Here is a 25,061-nt window from a genome sequence, read left to right on the forward strand (position 1 = left end):
TATTTTGAGTCTCAGTGGTTTTGTCTCCACACAATGGAAGTCAATGGGGGACAATGTTGTTTGGTTACCAACATTCTTCAAAATGTCTTCTTTTGTGTTCCGCAGAAGAAAAAGTCATACAAGTTTGGAATGACATGAGGGTGAATAAAATAATGACAAGAACAGTCGTTTTGGTCTGAACTATCCATGACCGACAACAGCAGAGTTATATGAAAGGAGTGGGCTGGTGACAAGCAATGCAAGTTCTGCTCCGACTCTCTCCCCGCCGTCTCTTGTTGTTCCTGCCCACGTGAAGCAGGATATCAGCGTGTCAGGGAATGTGGGAATGATGTGGGTTTGATGTGACTGATTTATGGGACGGAGGTGATGTTCTTCTCTGCATCGCTGACCCACACACCTCCATTTCAAAGGAGCGGGGCTGCCGTTCCTCCACCCCACCTCCACACCTCTCCTCAGTTGTTCAGTCGTAAACAACACTGACCCAACCCCCCCTTCTCAAATCCCCCCAAAGCACTCCTAAAAACACCTCCCTTTCTAGCATTCTCCTGTCCTCGAGGGTGACCGTTCTTCTGTGTCTGTTCTGTGTAGACCGTGTTACAGTGCACAAGGAATGTTTTGGGTTCATTAAAACTTAAGCTCTGTCGAGAACTCTTAGGGCACGATGTTGATGACCACAAAATATCATTTAGATTCATCCCCTACAGTACTGTCATTCTGTAACTCCAATGGAAGTCTATGGGGCAAGACAATCCAAGCCGATTTATGATGCATGTTCATATTTACCCGTGTCATGCAAGTGCGCCGGGATGTAGCATGTGAATTCAGCAGCCCTGCCCCTCACGTCCTGATCTTCGTCCTGTAATAAGGTAAACAGACTCTTCCATAATGCCACCGTGTGTGTGATACCTGCAACACAAACACAAGCTGTCATTTAGATTCCTCACAGACTCATTCTCTTCGGCAGACACTACACTCACCCAGAGGCAATGTTGGTGCTGTCAGTAAGGTGTGGACGGCCTTCACCAGAACCTCAGCTGACATCAGCTTGACCTCTACAGGTTGCAGCTCACCGCAGCCCAGCACGACCAGCGCCCCCCATCGACTGAAGCAGGACATTGCAGCTCCGCTGTGCTCCTGCTGTACACAAACACACAAAAACATACTTATTACAGTAAATATAATAACCCTGAACCTACACGTATACCATGTAGTTAGGCAAGTACACTATATGTACACGTACTGTAAAATAAAGTGCAACCGCATGTTTTATGGGGACTTTGTACAGACAATATGATTAGATTCAATCGCCTTACAGAAAACTTTCTGAATATAAATATAAATACATAGGTCTATGTAGATACATATAGATTTATAGGCGGTTTTCTTCACTGGACCTTGGTGGTGACATTTGAAAGGATGGATAGATGATAGATGATAGATGATAGATGGATAGATGGATAGATGGATAGATGGATAGATGGATAGATGGATAGATGGATAGATGGATAGATGGATAGATAGATGATAGATGATAGATGATAGATGATAGATGATAGATGATAGATGATAGATGGATAGATGGATAGATGGATAGATGGATAGATGGATAGATAGAAAGTCCAGTTTAACTAGTTTCACTCTGTCTGGAAGATTCATACAAAACACTTAATTCTCACCTGAGCCGTTGATTTTACCAGGTGCCCAACCAGCCGAGACGTCAGACAGAGAGCAGCACAGTAGAGCTCCACACTAAGAGAGAGAGAGAGAGAGAGAGAGAGAGAGAGAGAGAGAGTATATTTATAAGTTAAAAACAGTGTATATTCATGCTCCACTACATTCCATAAATTACTTTTTTACACTTATACTTTTTATACCTTGAATGCTTCAAATGAAAACATACTTATGTAAAAGTAATTAAGTACCATATTTTAATGTGCTTCGTTATTAAAAGTGAAAAAATGTAACAGAAATGTATCTCTGAAATGTAATGGAGTAAAGCACATTATATACTACATGGTATAACATCGTGCCTTAACTTTTAATGAACCCAAAACATTCCTATATAATTTGACAACCCACGTAAAGATAAAAAATAACTTTGTCTTTCTATTGCTATATCTGTCTGAAACATAAAGGTAACAGAATACAACTTTAACTTCATATGTTGCATGCAAATTAGGGACTTTTTGAGTGATGATGAACAGATTTGTAAAGATTCACCAAAATAAGCGACTTGCAGAAATGAAACTTAATATGTTTTTTTGCTAGATGAAATCAAAATATCTTGGCACTCTAAAATGACATACAGAATAGAGCTAAGGTGAAAATAATACAGCTACACATGTGACAGTGTCACTTTTTCACATCACAATTACTTGCAAGGTTTTTATTTACAAGATTCGATTTTATATATGTGATGTTGTCGCATTTAAAGAGATAGTTCACCCAAAAATAAAAGTTGTTTTCATTTACTCAACCTCAAGTTTTCCAACCTGTATACTTTTCCTTTTCATTGTTCTGTTGACTTTTTGAAGAATGTGGTAAACCAAAAAGTTTTGAGGCACCATTGACTATTAAAGCAGTTTCCTTCCTACCATGGTAGTCAATAGTGCCCAGGAACTGTATGGTTACAAACGTTCTTCCAAATATCTTTCTTCGTGTTCAGAATTATACAAACAAATTATATAGGTTTGAAACAACTTGAGGGTGAGGAAATGACAATGTTTATATTTGGGTGCACTGTCCCTTTAATTTACATGTTTTCATTTGGCAGACGCTTTTATCCAAAGTGACTTACAAGTAGGAGGTCCTATAAACATTTTGTCAACACACTGAAAACTAAGGTTACTGTTTAAAGGCCATTTATTCCATTAACTAATGGAATATAGTCACTTTCGTCTATAGCAACACTTTAATATGCAACTAGAAATGTAGCTTTTAGCTTTTTTGCATTAGCACATTCTTAAGGTCTTCGATATTTTCGTCCGATATAAATAAATTGCAGAGTAAATGTGATTAACACAACGTTATTTTGAATTTCAGATGCAAATGTCCGACTCGATGTGCAATGGCCTTTAATCTTGATATACGGGAAGGTCATCTATTTTATACAAATCTATACAATCATGCTTCTAGATGTGTTATCTAGAACTATTCACTGCCTTCGGAATTGCTCACGATAATGTGTTAATAAACACCATTATTGAGTCTAAATACAATAAAATGATAATGTATCATTACATTGCTTTTTTTTCACATCGGAACAGAAAAACATAAAAACTGTTTTATATATCAACACATAAGTCATAATTACAGGCCTCTGGCATGAAAAAAGAAACAGCATTCGGACACGCGATCTTAAACCGGCCCCAGGCCAAGTTTGAAGAGGATGTTTTTCCAACTTGATTTCAGAACAGGTGTACTTCAACAAGTGTTGTTCAACAGAACACGGCTACCAAAATACACCCAAGCAAATGTGCCGTTACACAACACCGCACGTGTCCAGCTGCATTACGCAATAACACAAACACTGCAAGTCTTACGGCGATGCTCAATCACGGGGCCACGGCTCCCGAAGACTCGTATCATGTCACAGCGGACAAATAACTATACTCCACAAAACTCCTGTGTTTCATGTCACTGAACTTCAGGTGCGAGAATAAAAGCACAGTGAGGAGAGAGAGTCTTTGTAATGTAATACTGAGGCCCTGTGTGTTCACTGCACGCTGGGATGTAAAGGTGTCTGTTTTTCAGATACCGGGGCCCCTACAGGCACCCATGAGCCAAAAACAACAGGCCGACTGCACCTGCTGGCACAGTGCTTACACCACCTCCGAGCATGTACATACCCACAAATTACAGGGAATAACCCTATGTAAAGGTATACGTACACGCATGTATGCGCTCGACTGAAAGCACAGGTAGCTGCGACCCTTTAATGTGTAAATCAATCTCCTTCCCGCTTTGCCGTAGGTATGAGAGAGTGATTGATGCATGCAGGCCGGCTGGCGACCACAGGTATGTGTGGTTTCTTTTGTAGTCAAGAGACCACATCTAAAGCCATTACGCTTTCCGCTAACAGCGCTAGACGCTTAAAGTACCGCGCGTGTCCCAGAGGGAGATCCGCCGCCCAAACCGCCGCATCGACAAGGGAAGTTTTGTTGAAGTCCACAGCTGCCAAAAATACGACGGGGTGTTTTAGGGCGCCGCTTAATCTTTTACCTTTAAATCTGGGTTTCACTTAACTGTGAAAATAATCAAATGATGGTTAACCGATTCTACATGGAGCTTTAAAAACAAATGGCATTCTTTGGAGAATTATTTAGGGTGCCAAATATATTGTGAATATTTAGGTGACATCATACTTTAATGATAAATATAAAACAATTACTTGAAAGAAATATTGAGTTTATAACGGCAAAGTTGTGATTACTAATAGTAAGGAGAGTTATCTTTTAACAGCAAAGCAGACATAATCTAAAATGATGAAATGTTGTCTAAATAAGCGGTTTTCTGTCATTTTAAAGCCTTAAGTGTGAATTTAAATGCATAAAATGTATAATGCAGCTTTCTTTTATAAACCCCTGAATTGTACATACAAAATTTGATTATAAATCGAAAATCTTCTTATTTTAATATATATTATTTGTATTATAATAATTCTTGAAGTGATGTACTTTTTATGTTCTTATTTAATCACATTAAATTTATAATTATGAATAAAGATTACTAACTGTATTTATTTATAATAGATTAGCAACTATATTTTGCTATTTTAATCATACTGAAATAATCACATTTAAATATGTATTTAAATATTAATCATTTATCCATTTACCCTCTTTTTTTAAACCCTATTATTAATTTAAAAATATTTTTGGAACAGTTTTTCACTAGACTTTTTTGAGAACCCCACCTCTTCTTCATGGTCCCCCGGGGGTTCTCGGACCCCAGTTTGAAACCCTGGTCTAATAAATCACTCCGGCCGATAAATCAGACTATTGCTTGTTCCAACCAACGCATGCTATTGGTTGATCAAAAAGTTGGAGCACTCATACAAACTTCAATGTTTTGAAACGGAGACACAGCGTTTACACTCTTTTTATAAATTGCTTAGTCTTAGTTTACTCTACGAGTAGATAAAGAGAAACTTTGACGTTTAAGATCGACGTCAAGAATGTCAGAAGTGTAAGTGGATTGGGCTTCATATATCATATAGAAGATTTGAGTCTACTTTATACGAAAGCTGTTTGTAATGTAATTCACCTGTGTGTGGACGTCTCGGTCAGTGTGAGGAGACGCTCTAAAGCCTCCTGACAGCTGAGAGAACTCAAACCATCTCTCCAGGGCAAGACAGAAGACAAAGGAAGTACAGCGAGAATCTGCAAGACCTGAGAGAAACCACAACAAGAGAGGATGAACATCAACAAAAAAATCGGATTAGGATGTTTTATGGATATTTTCCATGTTTTCATTTGAAATGATCTCCTTTCGTCCACATGACCATTCCCCCATTTCACCTCTTCGTCTGTTAATAACATTCCTCCCTCCCCATGACCATCCCACCCTCCATCCCCTCGCACGTAAAACACATCTGGTTCAGCCCTGGCCTCGGGTTTCCCCCCAAACGCTCGTCTCGGCAGAGCGAGGGGAGTTAACCAAAGACTTGTTTTTCTCCTCCGACCCCCTTCTGCGTCTTTTCCGTCCTTTGCCGTGACGGACCAGGTAGCTCAAAGCGGTCCGTTGACATTCTTCAGACATATTTGCTCGATTTCTGATTCTTGTAGTGCGCAGATGTGTCATTACAGCCACAAATAAGGCCACTTTATGTGTGTGTTTCATGATGCTTCGGACACTTGTATTACATCACCACCGCTTGCACATAAACATCCACAATGTTTTTGTATATTAGGCTTACGTGAAATTGGTTTGGATTTGGTCTTAATGCTTAAATGAGTATTTTTAGAATGGATTTAGACGCTAGGCTTTGGAGCGGAGTAGCCGCCTGAGCCCACAGAGGAAATGAACCTAACGTTTTCCCAGAATGCTTTGGCGGAACAGCAGTCTTGCCATGGAAACCAGGCCATATCGAGAGCCTGGAGCTGCAGAAGCAGCTTAACAGCAGCGCTTTAAACATTAACAGTTGGCCAATAAAACAGCTTTTAAGAACACACACACACACACACACTCGGGCATCACGCTGCAACAGACATAAATACATACACAGACACATATAAAAACATGCATCCCCAGACACACACAAACACACAGCGAAGCCAATTCCCGTCAGTTTGAACATTGCTTAATGATAGGAACGGCAAAACAGGAGGGTAATTGATGGTTGGTTGAGTGTTTATGAGGAATTGCAATCCGACCCCGTTTTCTAAACAGGAAATCGGCTGAGTTTTTTTTCCTCGGCAGGGCTCTGAGCTGAAAGTATAAAGTGGGTGCATTGCGTCTGTGAATGGAAATTAAATGACGTTCAGCCGTTTTCATTCAGACATGTGGCTGTGAGCGGCTCTTGTTCGACAGGTTGTTATTACCGTGTAGTTGTTTATTTCGACCAATCAGACGGGATCACTCTATGAGGGCATGTGGCGTGTACACAGACAGCTAAATTCATTCATCTCACGACCATAAAGTTTCCTCCATCAACGCTTCAGCACATTTCACCCCGGTTAGGGTAACAAGCCAAGGTTTTGTTTTGAAAAGCCATAATGCTGAAGTAAGGGTTGGATGATGGAACGGTTGTATGTATTGTTTTGTAAGGTTTTGTGGAGCTTTATAAGATTTTCAACTTGTGTGTTTGGTGAATAGTCTTGCCAATATCTCCTCACCTTGGCTTGACAACCAGGATGCGTCTCATGCAGGGCCAGACAGGTTAGGTTGGACACGCACAGCTCAAAGTGTAAGGGACCCTCACAACCACGTTGAGACTCTTCGTGTGTCGTCTGAAGTCTCTTCAGGAGCTGTTCCAGAGCAAACAGTCGAACCTCATAGTGCTGGCACTGCAGCAGATGCATCAGGAGGTCTTTCTGAATCCTGTCAGACTCCAGACACTGCCACAGATGAGGGGATTCCACACAGATGCTGATAGATATACGTGCCAGACTCTGCAGGTACTGTGTGACAGGAACTGCTGGGTTTATCTCATTGGACCCTTTAGGGGCCACAAGTTCAGAGACCATGAGGATGTTCAGCGTTTCTTCACGTAGTTTCTTTAGCTGAGAATCTAGAGGAGACAAAACAATGAATATACTGTATGGGATTATATAGAAGTGGCCAAGTGATATCAGATTTGATTATCATTTATATTTAATTTATATTATATACTTTGAGGTGGTTACCTGGACAGGGTTTACGCCTAGTCCCAGACAAATTTATCTGTTAGGTGTGTCTGGATTGAAAACAATTTGACAGGTAAAAATATATCAGTGTGTTTCGTTTTGTAAAATGTTTTTTTAAAACGACTTAACTATCCTAGTTTAACTAAGGCCTAGTCCTGGTTTTAAATAATAACCGTCCTGGAAACCACCCGTATATATTATAGTCTTACAAACAAATTGTAGTTTTAAAATGAAAAATATGTATTAGAGCCCGATACAGGACAGATTTTTTAATCCCGCTCACAATGAATTTCTGACAAATCCCGCCGGCTCCAGCAACGGATTTTGACCGCTGTATATTAACACTTTTGCACATTTATTGCAATGTCCACATTCAAATTTTTGGTCAGTAACAATAGAGAAATTTGTCCAAATCTTGGAAATGCCTTGCTTCTGTTCTGTGCAGTAAAACTTCATTTACCGGCTCATCCTTGCTGGCGGGCGGCTATAATTCGCGGGACACACATTATTTGTTTTACCTGCCTAGTCCTGCTCGCGGCAAAGGTAAACCCGCCCGCCCGCTAGATTTGCGTTGGGTCCCAATCCCAATGCAGTCCTCTAATATGTATTCTATTAAAATATTTATTAAAAAACGCATGATTGTACTTGCAATATAAACTTTAATTTAAGAACTTAACAAAAACAATATGCAGTTCAAGAAAAATGACAACAAAAATATTACTACATACGAGAATCAACAAATATTAATAACATATAGGTCTTTGAGGTCAATGTATGCTTCCTTACCTCTCACGCTTTTTCTATGTTTGCATTTATTTGTAAATAATTGTAATTGATAGGATTGTTTTACAATGGTAAAAAAGTTTATTTCAGTAATATTTAAGTGGTTTTATGTTTACCTGACGAGAGATTAAAAGCAAATATTGTACAAATACAAACCCAGGACATAACTTTGGGCCACTAGTGTAAAAAACAACTATAAACAATTTGTTTATAAATGTATAAATATATATATATATATATATATATATATAACAACATGGTTCATGTATCATGCTAAAAATTTCACCAAGAAAAGTAGTTTGGTGAAGCTTAAGCAGTCCTTATTGAATTATTATGAATACAATATTCTTAATGAAGCTCGCTCCTCCATCTACGGACTTCTAAGCACCCATCCAAACTCCCACACTGCAACTCAATCCATCCCTGCACATGATTCAACAAGGAGTGGACCAGTGGGCAGAGCCAAGCCGCATTCCCCAAGAGAAGAACCCGGTTACAGTGACACCCGAGCATCAAAAGAGCTCACGTACCTCTCGCTAACCACGATCACAACGGCCTAATGCAGACGCTAAGTGCCGCGCTACAATTTAGCCGAGTGTATATGTGCGTAGTCGCGTGTGTGTCCATTGCTCAACACCTGTTTCAATGATATTAATTGTTAACATGTTCACACAGAACCAGACTGTTATTATAAGAAGAGGGTGGAGGTGGGGGGCTGTTTGAAATCAGGGTGGTGAAGGGAACTAGAACATCTAACTGTATGTGGAAAATACCTCATCACCACGACCCTAACATAGACATGGCCAACAAAACGTCAGCCCGAGAAACAGACGACACGCTAGTTAAAAAGCAATTGATCACACAAGGATCTCTTCCACATGCGATGTTTTCTCCCTTCACTCAATCACCGGCACAAACATTTGGACCTCGCTTTAACTTTCCTTGAAAACCTTCCCATATTCTAAAGTCAACCAAGGAAAGCAGTTACTCGGAGAGAAAGAAAAATAAAAATGAAGTTGAAATGAAATGAATCTTTAGCCATGATGCTAACCATTTTTATGACTTTAAACTCACGCCAAGTACTCATTACCACAAAACAACCCACTGAGAGAAAAACATCATTAACAAAGGCAGGGAGTTGAGAACTAGTCAGTCGTGAGACACACTTTGGTTAATGATGCTCATTTCTCTCTCTCTCTCTCTCTTTCTCTCTCAGCTTTCCATGAACAGGGCTCTAAAAGCGACAGTTCACCCATGTTTGAAAAAAAAAATCATCATTACTCACCCTTATGTCGCCCCACTCCTTTAAAATATCTTTGTTCACATATCGTTGGCAACAGAGGTGCTTAAAGGGGTCATATGGCACGGAAACGTGTTTTTGGTGTGTTATAAGCTGCCCATGCATATATTAGACACGTAAAATTGCTAAAATTTCAGCCGTGTCATGATCCATCCAGGAGGAAATAAAGTTGTTTTCATTTAAATAAATGTTATAGAGTTTGTCATGTTTGCAACACCTTCTGGAACCTGTCTAAACAGAGTTTAATACCCTCAATGTTTGATTTTATCCAGTCAACATAAAAAAACACATAAAATGAAACGGCAATAAATGTATCAACTAAAAATAAATAGAACTGAGAAAACATAAAACAATGTGGAAGGTTAGATATTTGACGTGCCTCTTTTTATTTAACAATAACCAAACACATGTAATAAAAATCATGCAATACACCACCACCACCACAGGGTCCTGAATACATGGAAAGTCCCATACAGAGAAAAAGAGGAAACTGAAACTGCAACTAAGCATGAGTAAGATAAAGCAATTTCATTATGGCACTTATTAAAATAGCTGGTACTCTGGAGACACAGAGGAGAACAGTAATGATTCATCGTGGAAATGAAGGACATTTCACACTGTGGCAGACAGCGTGTGTGTGTTTGGAGACTGTAGTTCTGGGTGTGTGAATCTTTATGACAACTCAAACCCTCAAAAAGTGTTAAAACGCACAAACCATCCCAAACTGAGTCATGGAGGTAGTAAAATGAATGAAAACACACTTTCTCGAAGTCTTAACAACCAGATTCTTAATAAAATAGCAAGAGTCAATGCCGTTATACTGGCCAAGACCGGAAAATAGAGTAAAAGGTGAAAAAACGATTTAAATATCACTCTCATGACTTGAACAAGTAAGATTTGAGAGAGGTGGATCATTTTTGACAAAGAAAGCCATCAAATTACGGTACTTCAGAAAACGTAGCAAAGTTGTATGGACCGTACAGTAACACAAAAGAAATAGTGTAACAGACCGAACACCTTTACAACACACTCGCTGTGTTTTAATATATTCAGCTCAAGTTTATGGTGCAGGAAAACAGTGGGCTGTCTGTTCTCAATACAGTAGTAAACACACACACACAGATACAAACACCCAGGCTGCACTGCACATTCACACACATGGATTTTACATCATGCCCTGCCATCATTACCCAAACTGTGAAAAACAAGACCCAGACGACTAAAGAACGTGCACGGCAGATGTGAGCATGAAAAGCGCTTTCCCACAGTGGACGAGCTCATACGCTGCCAACCTCCAACCGGTGTGAGTGCGCGCAGGTTTATTTACCTGATAAGATGTGGGGAATGCGTTATAATTTGAAGCAAAGAAAGGGCTTGAATGGAGAGTCAGGCCGTCAGAGAGCGAGGATGTGGGAGGATTTGTGTGGTGCTGTTTTGAAAGAGGAGCACTTCTCGGTGGCGTGGCGTTTGATCCGCGCGGGCTCGTAAAGCCACACATCCCTGCCCGGCTAAACCCTTTCCAGTAAAAACACCATCACAAACTCTGCTTAGTGTCTCGGAGCCAAACTACTTACAGCTCTCAGCCTCACACACACGCTCTGTTCCAGTGAACAGTGTATGGGGACGGGTGTAAACGCAGGAACTGCCCAGAAAATTTCACCTCCTACTTAATAATTCCAAGGCGAATGAAAAAGAGGATTGTTCAGGTCCTCCTCTTGAGCTTCAAATGTGACGGATTAAAATGTTTCCTTAATAGTTGTCTTTATTAGGACGATTGACATCTGGGAAGAGAGCGTGTCATGAAAGAAAGTGAGGACAGGAAAGTGACCGAGAGAGAGAAACAGGTCGAATATTTGTTTTTTAAAGGAGTAATGTAGAGATTTTAGTGGCATCTACTGGTGAGGTTGCGAATTGCAACCAACGGCTCACTCCACCCCTTCTAAGATGTCGTCACATTTCCGCTTCTTTGCTGAAGGAGATAATGTATTTACAAAACGCGCCCTGTAGAGCATTTTGTCCATTTTGGGCTACTGGAGAAACAACATGATGAATTTCCTGCGGTGTATGTAGATAGAAATAGGTCATTCCAAGGTAATAAAAACATAACGCTTCATTATGTAAGGTCTTTATACACTTCTAAACACATAGTTATGTTTATTATAGTGCATTTCTTTCAATAGCACATTTAAACATCACTTCTGTCGTTTCACCGTATGTGGGTCACAAAAGGAGAAAGGAGAAGAAACCTGTTTGCTTTACTAAGTCTTTTGTAACTGTAACTGTTTGAGAAACAGAGCAATAATCTGCCATCTTGCCTTCTGCCAAATCTCACTCCCGCATCGGTGTACATCGACGTGACACGTCGAGAAGTGTCACGCCAGGTTTGATGTCAACGACACCAAATCTGCTTTTGTTTTTCGGGTCACCGAAGCGAACGTGATGTGCCAGGTTTGAACGCGTCCAAGCGTGTATTTGAAATATGCGGTGAGAGAGATTGTTTTACCCCTCTAAATCTGTCTGATCTGATTAGTAAGCTATCATTGGTTTCAGAGGAATTGGAATACAGCATAACAGTCTTACAGATCTTTTTGGCGATTTGTGAATGGGTGACACGTACACAACAGTAGACAAAAAGTGCAAACAATGAAAAATGTAATACGGCTGCTGTCCATCTGAAACCTTGTATCTCCATATTTAGTTTTTTTTGGTCATAAATCATTATTATTCGTCACTCTTTGTTTGTCACTGGGTTTTGTGAATACCTAACAGATAAATAAGTGCTTGTCAACTTAGACGGCAACTTTTTTTTCTATTTCCTGAAAAACAGCCAAGGTTTCAGAACGACAACAACGATATACTTAAAATTAACAATAGCTTTACTAACTGAGTAAAGGGGTCTATACACAAAGTCAAAGTCAGTCACACACACAATACTGACTAAATAATGACAATTTATATTAGGTGAACTATTCATTTTAGTGGAAGAGGAAAACAGGCCAGACAGAGTGTGCAATAAACAAACACAAAGTGAAACTGATGTCAACCGAAATAAAAGGAAAGGTAGATGAGAGTGTTAAGACTGCGACTACAGGGCAGGGTATATAAATAAATCTCTCTACAGCACGCGTGTGTGTGTATGTTGATGCCTGCCCACCGTTTGTTATGTAAGTGAAGGCAGGAAGGTGGGACTGTAAGAGTATGCTTGTTTTACAGCGATAAACACTGCCACTATGCCCACATGTGTGCGACACATGGAGGCCGCAAAAGCGCAACTGGGTCACACAGGCACAATCGCACCATCTGTCAGAGATCTATACAGTTTAGCATTCCTCTTATATCAAAGATTCAAAGGCCACAACCAGAATAGCGCAGTCAAATAAACATATTTCTCTGGGGTATAAACTAGACTGAGGGTGTTGCATTTGAAAACGCACATAACACTGGTGTTTCTGGTGTTTGAGCTCTTACCTGATATAGAAACAGGAAAACAGCCACAAAGACAGCCCAGCAGGTCTAAAAAAGCACCACGTGTCACCAGACATGGGTTCCTTCTGCGTGTTTGTGTGCGAAAGAGAGAGAACTATTATTTGACAGTGTTTCGTTGTATTTACTCAAATGTCATTCAATCCACTTTACATCTAAATCTCATTACTTGTGAAGTGGCCATACAAAGAATTTGGACACTTAAAGGGACAGTTCATCCTCAAGTTGTTCCAAAATTGTATAAATGCCTTTGTTCTGATGAACAGAGAGAAAGATATTTGGAGGAATGGTTGTAACCAAACTGCGGTTGGCCACCATTGACTACCATAGTAGGAAGACATTTGAAAAGAAGACATTTGGAAGAATGTATGAAAGCAAAAAATTCTGGAGCACTTTTGACTACTATTGTCATTTTTCCTACTATAGTAGTCAATAGTGGCTAAGAACTGTTTGGCAACAAGCATTCGTCCAAATATCTTTCTGTGCGTTCAAACAAACAAAGAAATGTATAAAGATTTGGAACAACTAGAGAGTGAGTAATTCACCGAGTAACATTTCGTTGCACTGTACTTGTATGTGTGTAATGACAATAAATTGAATCCAAAATCCAATCCGGGGCTTCTAGCTCACACCGAAGCAAAGCATTTCCAGGGTAAAAATCTTACTTAAAGTGATAATTCACACCAAAATGTTTTATTCTTTCATAATTAATGTATCGTTATGTCATTCAAACCCTGTATGATTTTCTTTCTTCTGCAAACCACACAAAAGAAGATTGAAGTTTGAAGAATGTTGATAACCGAATTACATTGAACCTCATTGACTTCCATTATATGGACACAAAACCACTTTTCTGACCCGGGAGTGTGTCAAAAGATTCATGACGGAAACTAACAGGTATTTATAACAGTGTTGTAATTGTGAATGTCAAAATCGATGTAGCGCACACCAAATGCTTGTTCTGCTGCATGTACAACATTAAACCTTGCCAGAAAATATCTCATTTAGTCTTCTTATAAGACAGCATTCAGCTTGTTTCCCATCATTCTCTGTGGGAGCACACAGAGGAGAAAATACATCAATTGGACTTCTAATGTCAATCCCTTTCTGTTCATTTTGTTCCAAAACACGTGGAAGTGAAAACACACAAAACTAACTTCCCACTGTGTCCATTCTAATCCGCACAAATGTACCTAAACACACTATTATCACATCTGAAACTTTTCCAGGAAGCAGTACACATGTTAGCAGGCCCAAACTGAATGGGGAATCTGGTGGTCACCACATGTGCTGCCCCCTGGGAAGGGTACTGTATCTGAGACCAATCGCCCGAGCAACATTTGCGGGCGTGTGTGTGTGTGTGTTTATAGAAACGGGTGAATATATGGAAGAGTAATCTGTTGTGTGTGTGTGACCACAGCACAGCAAACGCTCGTGGGCACGGGTGAGAACAAGAGGGCCAGTGTTCAGGGCTGACGTCAGAGAGATATTAATAACATTCTCTCTCTCTCTCTCTGTGTCTCTGAATGTCTGGCTACATCTTTTTGTCTCTTTTGAATGGCACAACGTTGTTCAGAATTCAAGGAATTACCACGCTGAGAATTACTGGTAGACACAGAAGCCATGTCAAACAACCGGCCTCACATGTTGTTTGTGGTTTGGTTTATTGAGGTTCATCAGTCTGTAAATAAGTAATTTTTCTTTCTTTTCCTCTTTATCCTTCATCTACACTTATTCTTTCATTTCTCTGCCCTATTTACATAAACTTTTCTACACCAGGTGTATGTCTGGAAATGGTATACTTATACTAGGAGTGCAATATGTAGGCTATACTATGCACAGTGGATGATCCAGTTCTCTGCATTTTGTGTGGTATATAACCACAGCACACTATGCACTAATACCGTTTCCCATGATACACTGCACATAACATTACACAAACAAGGTGATGAAAGAGTCTAAAACAACACTGAATATTTACATAGTGTAATAGGTGTCGTTTAAGCAGCCATTTTCTAAACTTTTCAAAATGTTCCCATCTCTCACTCTCTCTCTCTGAAATGTGTTTGTCATAAAGCATCAGTATGGATGAGTGACAGCGGTCAAAGGGCATGTGGCCATGTGAAGTTCCCTGCAGTGCTGCTGTCCGTGTGCTGGGTCACCGAGCGGAGAGAAAAACACAGAGAACTTGCTTTACACAGATGAGTGATTCATGGATGTGTTGTGGATATGATCCTTCAGTAGAGAAGAGCAGGCATATTAATGTGTGAAAGCAGGTTAGCTTGAATCGTGTGACCACATTTGCTGTAAAAAAATGAAGGAAGGGGTTCGTGTATGAGACTAAAAGCACCCACCTTGTGGCGAGCCACAGACGTGGAAACAGGACATGGGAGATGTCACAGTCCTGCGGGTTTCCTGACAGGGGTCTGTGCGTGTCCGTCAGGTAGGAACGAATGAGAGACAGCACCTGTGGAGGAGACGACACTTTTTACAATGTGAAAAAGAAATCCTACAAATAACAGTGAGCAAACAAATCATAGAGAGAGATCAGATAGAAAAAGAATAGGGATGACAAAAGAACCAGTAATGAAAACTTGCCTACAAAGATTAGACAGAGAGAGAAATCAGATAGAGATCAGACCAAAAATGTAAGAGATCAGGCAGAGGAATCATGGAGATCAGACAAAAATGTAAGAGATCAGGCAGAGAAATCATAGAGATCAAACAAAAATGTAAAGAGATCAGACAAAGAAATCAAAGAGATCAGACAAAGAAATCATAGAGATCAAACAAAAATGTAAAGAGATCAGACAAAGAAATCAAAGAGATCAGACAAATAAATCATAGAGATCAGACAAATAAATCATAGCGATCAGACAGATAAATCATAGAGATCAGACAAAAAAATCATAGAGATCAGACAGAGAAATCATAGAGATTAGAAAAATATTTTAAGAGATCTGAAAGAGAAATCATAGAGATCAGAAAAAGGTATTCAGAGAGATCAGACTGAGAAATCAGAGAGATCAGGCAGAGAAATCATAGAGATCAGACAGAGAAATAGTAGAGATCATTAACAAAATTTAAAGAGATCAGACAATCAGAGAGATCATACAAAGAAATCATTGAGATCGGACAAAAATTCAGAGCGATAAAATTAAGAAATCAGAGAGATCAGACAAATAATTCAGAGAGATCAAACATAGAATTCAGAGAGATCAGACAGAGATTGGACAAAGAACTCAGAGAGATCAGACTGAGAAATCAGAGATCAGACAAAGAAATCATATAGATCAGACAAAGAAATCAGAAAGATCAGAAAGAGAAATCATAGAGATCAGAAAGAGAAATCATAGAGATCAGACAAATAATTCAGAGAGATCAAACATAGAATTCAGAGAGATCATACAGAGAAATCAAAGAGATCAGACTGAGAATTCAGAGAGATCTTTTTATTCATTTGGCAGATGCTTTTATCCAAAGCGACTTACAAGTAGTTTTTTTATACAGTGGCACATTACTGCAGAGCAATCAGGGGTAAGGTGTCTTGCTCAAGGGCACTTCAGTCATGACCTGCTGGCACTGAGATTAGAACCGGCAGCCCACAAGCCCAACACTCTAACCACCAGGTCACAGCTGACCACAGAGATCAGACTGAGAAATCAGAGAGATGATAGACATCAAACAGAGAAATCATAGAGACGAGACAAATAAATCATAGAGATCAGAAAGAGAAGTCAAAAAAAGATCAGACAGAGAAATCATAGAGATCAGACAGAAAAATCAGTTAGATCAGACAAAGATCAGCGTGAGACAGAATAAGAAATGTAATGAGTAGTCTGAAAAAGTGAATGAATAGTAGACAGTGTAATGCACTGCATAGGCCGTGCTGAAATAGAGTCTCTTTACAGGGTTACAGCCACAATGTGGAAGCCACTCATTACACACCAGCCGAGAGAAACTCAGGGCAAAACAAGTTTGACCATGAAATACCAGGTCTGGCCTTCCAGCTGCGGACACCCCCAACACAAGCGGCCCACACCCTGTATCCCACACATCTTACCCAGACCTGTCCACTCCGTCTGGGTGAAGGCCCGTGACAGCCGGCCTCTCATGCTCCATCAGAGGGAAGTGCACATATTTATAGTGACGAACTACACAACTTGTGACCGACCACAAACCGACAGCAGCGGCCGAGGTCAAAAATAAACACGCCACTGAAGTCCATAATTCAGCAGGGTGTACACAGAAACAAAGACGACACATTAAGAAGAGACACAAACACCAGTATGCTGAGTACAGTGTTGGATACTGTAGATGTTGACCTATGACACAGTAACAGCCAGAGATCAAAAATACAAAGCAAGCTAATGCCTTTTGAGGAGACGAATACAAAGGTGCAACTTACGGCAGGATTTGAATTTAAAATTCAAAACACTTTGAAAAAGTGAAAGTTCACCCAAAAATGTTGTCCTTATTTACTCACACTCTTGTCAATTCAAACCTTTAGGATTGTCTTTCTTTCGCAGAACACAAATGAAGATATTTCGAAGGAAGTTGTTGAGCGAATAGCGCCGCCACCCATTCACTTCTATTGTATGGACAAAACCAATGCAAATCAATGGGTGCCAGTTACCAACATTCTTCTAAATATCTTCTTTTGTGTTCTGCAGAAGAAAGAAAGTCATACATGTTTGAAATGGCAAGAGGGCGAGTGAATGATTGATGATGATTTTTGTGTGAACTATCGCTTTTAGAAAAATGTAAAAGCGCACACTTCCTTTAGAGTATGCGTGTGTGTGTGTGTGTTGCATGTGCATCCAAGTTCATTGATGTGCACACTGTGTCTTCATTCCGAGATCTTGTTTTGTACACACACAGTGGATTATTTCCCTATGGGGTCCAAATCTTACAGAGTACAAAAAAAAGCTGTTGCATTGCGAGTTAGCGGCAGCGGTAGAGAATGGCTGAGTGCCGGGGCAAAGGCGTCAGGTTCTGTTAGTGAAGCTCAATCTGTTTCCCTCATTAGTCGACTTCTGAAGGGAACCAGTGAGTTGTGTCAACAGGGATTTTGGGGTGAACTCAGCAGGGTTCAGGCGTTTTACTCAGCAGAGCTGGTTTTGTCATCAATTGTCGCTTTGAAACACCGTGCTGACACACTTTTCCATTTTGTCCCGTGACACACTTTTCCATTTTGTCCCGGTATCAAAAATCTGTTCTTTCACGAGAATGTGCACGGGTCGGGTTTTACGTCCTGAACTGCGTGAAAAGCACATACGTTGAGGCTATTCTTACGTGTGCCTGGACATATCCGATTCAACAGAAGAACAATGAGTCCTTACTTCAGGACTATAACAACAACATCTGCAACCTGTTTTCCTCACCCCCCTCCTCTACGTTCTCTCTGTTTTTTGTATTGCTTGTTCACTTTCTTTTTTTGAAAGAAAACACGCTGTAACATTTACTAATGGTCACCGTTGCCCACAAGAAAGTTAAAGAGTGATTAATCACTTATGCAATTACAGTCAAAGTGGGCAATTTTTTTGACGTTAAAATTCTTTCTCCGATCGTAGTTTAATGTCCAGAGACAACTCTATGCTCTTTCTTAACATGTCTCGTGAAGAATGTAAACACTGTGGTGCTTTCATAACATTAATGGATTCGGAGCGTCCTGACTTTAGCTCAGCCAATGCGTGAGACGGATTTACCTGTTTGTCCAAACAATGGATGATGAATTTGAAATCAATCATTGTAGGCAATTGCGAAACATCACTATTACTATTTCTCAGACTTTACATTCACTGTTGTCTCACGTAGTCAGACCGAACTAATCGGCACTTTCTCTGGCCAAGAGGCCATATGACTGCCAGGTAAAGCAACCAATCACGTTTCGTCTTGAGCCTCGGTGTAATTTCCCGAACGTGCAAAAATGTAACAGCAAGAAAATGATTATACATTTATGCCGTGAACCTCGCATACTTTTAAGAATTTAGCGTTTAGTCGATCGTGATGAATTCTTATAGCAACAGTTGTAAACAGCTTACTTCTTAGATCGGACGGCTTCCGTGTTGTTTTCAGGCGGAGCGTTGAAGAACACGACACACACGTCCCCGTGAGAGTCCTGTGAAATTCAACCAAATGACGACTTTGATCGTGCTGAAGTGTTTCCAGAAAAGTGTGCCTTATACATCAGACGTTTAGCCAACCAGCGGGCGTGACGTCTGAGGCTGAGACTACATTCACTGTAACAAACCGCCACCTGTCAAAAGTTTTTAAGTTAAATCAAAGTGTCACCTGAATATAAGGCGACTCTAAAAAACTATAACTGAGAAGTTCTATAAAGTGTTTTTAATTGGTTCATTTCTTTTGACGAGTTAAGTAATGAAAATGAGTTAAAGGAATAGTTCACCCCAAAATGCAGATTCTGTCATTTACTCACCCTCCGATTATTCCAAACCTGTATGGATTTCTTTGTTCTGATAAACACAAAGGAAGATATTTGGAAGAATGTTACCAAACATATTTCATCTCCCATTGACTATAGTGACTCCATACTATTTATTTCCCCTACTATGGCAGTAAATGGGGGATGAGATCTGTTTGGTTATGGACAATCTTCCAAAAATCTTCCATTTAGTTCCGCAGAACAAAGACATTTATACAGCTCAGGAACAATCTGAGTAAATGATGACAGAGCATTCATTTTGGGGTGAACTATGCCTTTAACATTGAGCACATTGACTTATTGAGCATATCTTTATACAGTGTTCAATGTATGTGCAGAACAAAAGCTCAATTTGCTCTTCAAATAAAGATATTTTTTACTTTACGTACACTACATACTTTTCCAAGCAATGAGACTTCGTATTTCAATAATTTGTGAAATAAATTATTCAAAAACCCCATAGACTTGGTCTTTGCATTGGACTATAGAACAGCAACATAGTAGAAACCAGCCGGAACACGAGTGCATAGCAACACCCTAGGAACCATTCAAATCACCCTACAATTTTACTTGGGTATGAAACACCCTGTACAAGCAGTTTTACCTCTTTGTCCCTCTCTCTGTGCATGCTTCCGTCCACACATACACAAGCCATCCATGCGTTTTAGGTATTCACGTGACATACCAGCATGAGGGAAGATCTCCAATTAAAATAAACATCGTGATACTATCAGCAGCTGATCTAAAACACACTCCTCCACACATACGCGCAGACACAAAATGATGTTCATCATCTGGTGTTATCTGTTCCTACTCGTCGTACACACACTTATAATTTTCATATTGACGGAAGTCAAACCATTGTGACCAGGCTGTTAAATGCAGGAAACAGGATTCGATGTGAATCTCTCTCTAGATCTTTCTTTTGTGTCTATAATCTTTTTGAACGTACGTTTACACACTTTAACAGAACAAACAGGATTAAGTCAGAATAGACGTGTGGGATAACAGATCCAAACCATATGCCAAAACATACTCAACATAACTTGTGTAAGTATGATAAAAGTTTAAAGGGATAGTTCACGCAAAAAGGAAATGTTGAAAGATGAACACATGAACGATATTTGGAAGACCGCTTGTAACCAAACATATTTTGCCCCCCATTGACTACCAAAGTAGGAAAAAGTAAGCCCCAAAACTGTTTGCTGTCCTACATTTTTCAAAACGTCGTCTTTTGTGTTCAACTGAATTTTTCCTACCATGGGACTCAACGGTTGGCAAGATCTGTTTTGTTATAAGCATTCCTCCAATTTTTGGGTGAACTGTCCCTTTAAAAACATGCAATAATGCCCAAAACTTGACCTCTAAAGTAAAATACACTCTGATGGGGAAAAACTGGAATGGCGGGGGGTAGAGGACAGCTAGGTAGAGACAGACAGGAAGTTTTTAAATGAAGAATTAATTGAAGTATCAGATGTCAGGCATTTCACATGAGGACTTGAAACATTTCCGAACAAAATCAAGCACCAGAAGTTCTCCCATCTCAATCTCTGTCAGTCATTCCTCAACACACTTTATTTCCCATCAACTGCAGATATAGGACAGCCACAACGGGACAACACACAAATCATCTTTTCCCATTACTGTGCATCTTTAGTCCTACATTAATATGTAGGTCATTTACACTAACATTCACCTAATTTGCTACAAACAAATGGCACACTTATGTGATGTTCACTCATGTGTCAATGAAGTCCATAGGATGCTAAACTATTACCTGACATAAACAATAAATGTTAACTTTGAGGGGCTTACTGTGTGTTCACACAAAGCGCGAATGAAGCGTTAAGCGCGAGTGATTTACATGTTAAGTCAATGCAAAGACACGATAGACAGCTTTGGCGAGAATTATGACAACTTTGGCGCAAATTCGCGCCGCGTTAACCAATCAGGAGCCTGCTCTAGTGGTGACGTGATTATGACATATCGAGCGGAGGCAGAATTCTGAAACAACAATGTAGGACTGCGCCTCTGAAGGATTTGATGGACCCAGACACGGCGCCGAACGAGTCTATATGTCTATCCTCAGCCTTCCATAGCACATAATGCGCAGCTACCCTCTCAACAAAATCCATGTCCGCCATTTCGCAATTAGACGAGAGCCGCCCGGCAGAAGCCACTCCCTTGACGCGAATTTCATGAATGAAGCGAGTAAAATCCAAATATTCAAGCGTCCAACTACTCGCGAATAGCGCGTTTTATTCGCGCAAGTCGCGCTTGGTGTGAACACACAGTTAGGGTGGCATCTGTACCCCAGCACAGGTTTTGCTTCATAACCAGAAACTAGATATGGACTGAACATTTCTCTACCGATTGCAGATTATTCGGAGTGATATGAAGATTTTCTCAACGTTATTAATTAATATAATGACTATTAATATTGAACATCAAACTGGTGATGTTTCTTAACATTTTCTATATACAGAGCACAAATTCCTTGCATTTTCCTGTACTCTTTTGATCGACAGGATATATATACTATTGGCCGACAGTGTGAAAACAAAAGTCTTTTACCAGCTGATCCCGAATACTGACCGATATATTGGTGCATCTCTACCAGAAACTGTTTTATACTTTCGTGTAATTTGGATCTAAACAAGCCTATAACGGAGTGAATAATGTAATGTGTCAATATTCATAAAATAGTGAACTGGTTGATGTGCAGATCACGTGACTCCGGAGGACTCACAAACCTGCAACAGTGTCCCGTGGATGTGGTTCTGTTGGACTCCTGGTCCGGGTTCCTGAGGCAGCTCCTCCAGAAGAATCTTGATGGTGGAAGGAACCTGGGTCACCAGAACAAAAGGAACCACAGCTCTCGCAGCCATTTCACGTGTTCGGTAAACAGCCGAGCGGCCGCACCTACAAAGACAATACAAGAGGAAACAGGTTCACAATGACAGTTTATGCACTTGATCTCTACAATTTAGATTACCCGACGATGTAGAAATGAGGTCAGAGAAGCAGCTTGCCGAAATGTATATTGTGTAGCTAAGAGAACCGTACCTAAGCAAATCCTACAAAAACTAGGTTAGTACATGAAACACGACGACCTGAAATGAATGATTATTAGAAACTATATAAAAAATGTGTATGTTGTTTTCCTGCGTTGCTGTAATGAGAGTGAGAATGTAATGAGAAGCATTTTGGTTGATATTAGGGTGAAATGTGAAACTGTGTTTTTTTGTTGTCAGTCGTCACTCATGGTGTAAATAATATTTCATTTGCAAGCGTGTCATAGATGTGTGTGTTGGTGAAGGCTAGAAGTTGGGCTGAACTCTGTATCAGACAGCACCGGCAGGAGATTTTCAGAACCACTGTGAGGTTTACAATCACTACATCTCAACTCTCAGAAGCTCTGGAAAATCTTCTAAAAGCTCCAGAGATGTGAAATATCCATCTATCAAAGAGAGCATTACAGGGAGAAACACAGACAAACAGTGTAGACCAATGCAATCATGTTTGCAGATCGAAGGAATAATGAACGTTTGAGAGATGAACAGATAAAAATGAAAAATAAACTAAAGGTACAAGCATGAAAAACTCCTGACAGATTTCTGCTGACAGCACATGGATTTCGGTTCTCTGCTTCTAATGACAGACGCTAGAGAACACATCTCTAATGACCTCACACCAAGAATGATGTGCGGATACTGAGAGACAAATCTGTAAAATAACAACAACTTGAGAGACTGATGAAATCTGTTTCATAAATAAAAGTTATATGAATGAAGTCATGTACCGTTCCTAGAAGACGTCACTATGGGATTTTGCACGCTATGACCTGATCATTTTTCAAGTTCCAGAGTATCTGCACATTGCAAAGAAATGTAACAAAAAACTAAAAAAGATGTAAAATAATCAACGGGACATATTTTTAAAGAACTATTTTGAGCCATACCACGTTACTTTTCATTGCAATATTCTGACTGAATCCGGTACACAAACGTGTGACATATTTAATGTAAAAACACTTTCAAGCTAGGACTGTGCAACGATTAATTGCATCCAGAATAAAAGTTTTTTTTTTACACAACACATACGTGTTTTTATTTTGTGAAGATGTGCATGTATATATTAATATTTATTCTTAAATAATTTAAATTATGTATAAACATTTATTCACTTTTATAACTTTTTCTTAAATATATGGATGTACATGAATGTGTTTATAAATACAAAATTAACATGCACAATAGACAGACATAATGTATATTATTTAAAAATAAACTTTTATTCCGGATGCGATTAATCGCGATTAATTGCATAAAAAATAAAAATATAGATTTTCACATAACATATGTTTGTGTACCGTGCACATACATGTTTGTATTATTAAACCCATACACGTACACATACGTGTTTATATTTTGTAAAGATGTGCATGCATAAATTAATATTTATTAATAATAATTTAAATTTTGTAGAAACATTTATTAACTTTTTCTTAAATATATTTATGTACATGTGTGTGTGTTAATACATACAACATTAACATGCACAATACAAAGACATAATGTATAATATTTAGAAATAAACAATCGTTGAACAGCCCTATTTCATGCTGATGACAAACAAACAAAAGAAAACTCGATTTTTGGAATTGTGGGACAAAACCAGCCACGCAGTGTCCATATATCTGTAATGCTTATACAAAACCAACGGGTCAGTTCATGGCATTAAGAACAGTGGTACAGTTTGGCCATCCATAATGCGACCGAATGCACCATTTCACCTGTTCAACTTTCATAACCTCACATGAACCACCACAAATGGGCGTGAGCTATGTCAGATATCATAAAGCTAAGGAGTGCACTAAGATGCATGTGACACGTTTAACAACCGATTTGGCACAGGTAGAGTTTAATATATAAAGATAAAGTGGGGCCTCCCAGTGTCAACAGGTCTGATGATCTGCCCTATTGACTATTGATGCGTGAATGCACATAACCCACGTTAAACAGACAATACAAAGATAACCCAAAAGCCCTGACCAGACATCTGGACGAATGAACCCTCACCTGCTTGGTTTAAATTCCACCACGTCCATATTAACGCAAGAAAACAGACAACTGTCAACAGACGCAGTCACATGACTAACACACACAGAGAAGCATTGTGTTTAAAAAAACGCTAAACACGACGAACCAGCTTAACCTGTTGTGTTCGCTCTACAAATGTAAATAAAGCAGTAACGATACACTTCAAAGCCACAAAAACATTGACACAGACGCATATTCCCATCTAATGACCACCGCAGTTTCCCTTCCCCTTTTCGGGCCTCACATGTTAACTATCAGTGCTAATTTGTCCCATTAAAAGTCTTTGGAGAGGAAATGACAGTTTGGAAGAGTGTAATTTTAGAAACACGGCAGTCTGAGGCTAGCCATCTCCAGGGGGCTTTCTCAGTCTCGACCCGCCATTGGAGCTCAACACCATCTGGCTCTTATTAAACCCAGTGTTTCAGTTTACCTCGGCAGTCTGCTGGTCCGGACAAATCTAGACTGGTTCCGTAACAACACGGGCCAAGGCCATGTCGGACAGCACCTGGCGAGAGCGCCTTAACAGATCCTGTTTATTCGAGTTCTTCTGGCTGTTGAGGTGTACAGAAGTGAGTGAAATAGCACATGCAGTTCTGTCACAT

The 25,061-nt window shown here is 39.7% G+C and overlaps 1 protein-coding gene across 1 annotated transcript in view; it reads right to left on the reverse strand.

Annotated features, from left to right (window-relative positions):
- thada (THADA armadillo repeat containing) overlaps positions 1 to 25,061 on the reverse strand; it is a 72,061-nt gene that overhangs the window by 5,104 nt on the left and 41,896 nt on the right. Inside the window, exons 29-36 of the mRNA XM_079472320.1 lie at positions 22,111 to 22,279; positions 15,267 to 15,379; positions 12,898 to 12,980; positions 6,837 to 7,231; positions 5,266 to 5,390; positions 1,677 to 1,749; positions 978 to 1,137; positions 784 to 906 (exon numbers count right to left, since the gene is read on the reverse strand). Coding sequence (XP_079328446.1) covers positions 784 to 906; positions 978 to 1,137; positions 1,677 to 1,749; positions 5,266 to 5,390; positions 6,837 to 7,231; positions 12,898 to 12,980; positions 15,267 to 15,379; positions 22,111 to 22,279 — 1,241 coding nt within the window. The remainder of the gene's footprint in view (positions 1 to 783; positions 907 to 977; positions 1,138 to 1,676; positions 1,750 to 5,265; positions 5,391 to 6,836; positions 7,232 to 12,897; positions 12,981 to 15,266; positions 15,380 to 22,110; positions 22,280 to 25,061) is intronic.

This window comes from Barbatula barbatula (genome assembly GCF_947034865.1).
Source record: "Barbatula barbatula genome assembly, chromosome: 14".
Lineage (NCBI taxonomy): Eukaryota > Metazoa > Chordata > Actinopteri > Cypriniformes > Nemacheilidae > Barbatula > Barbatula barbatula.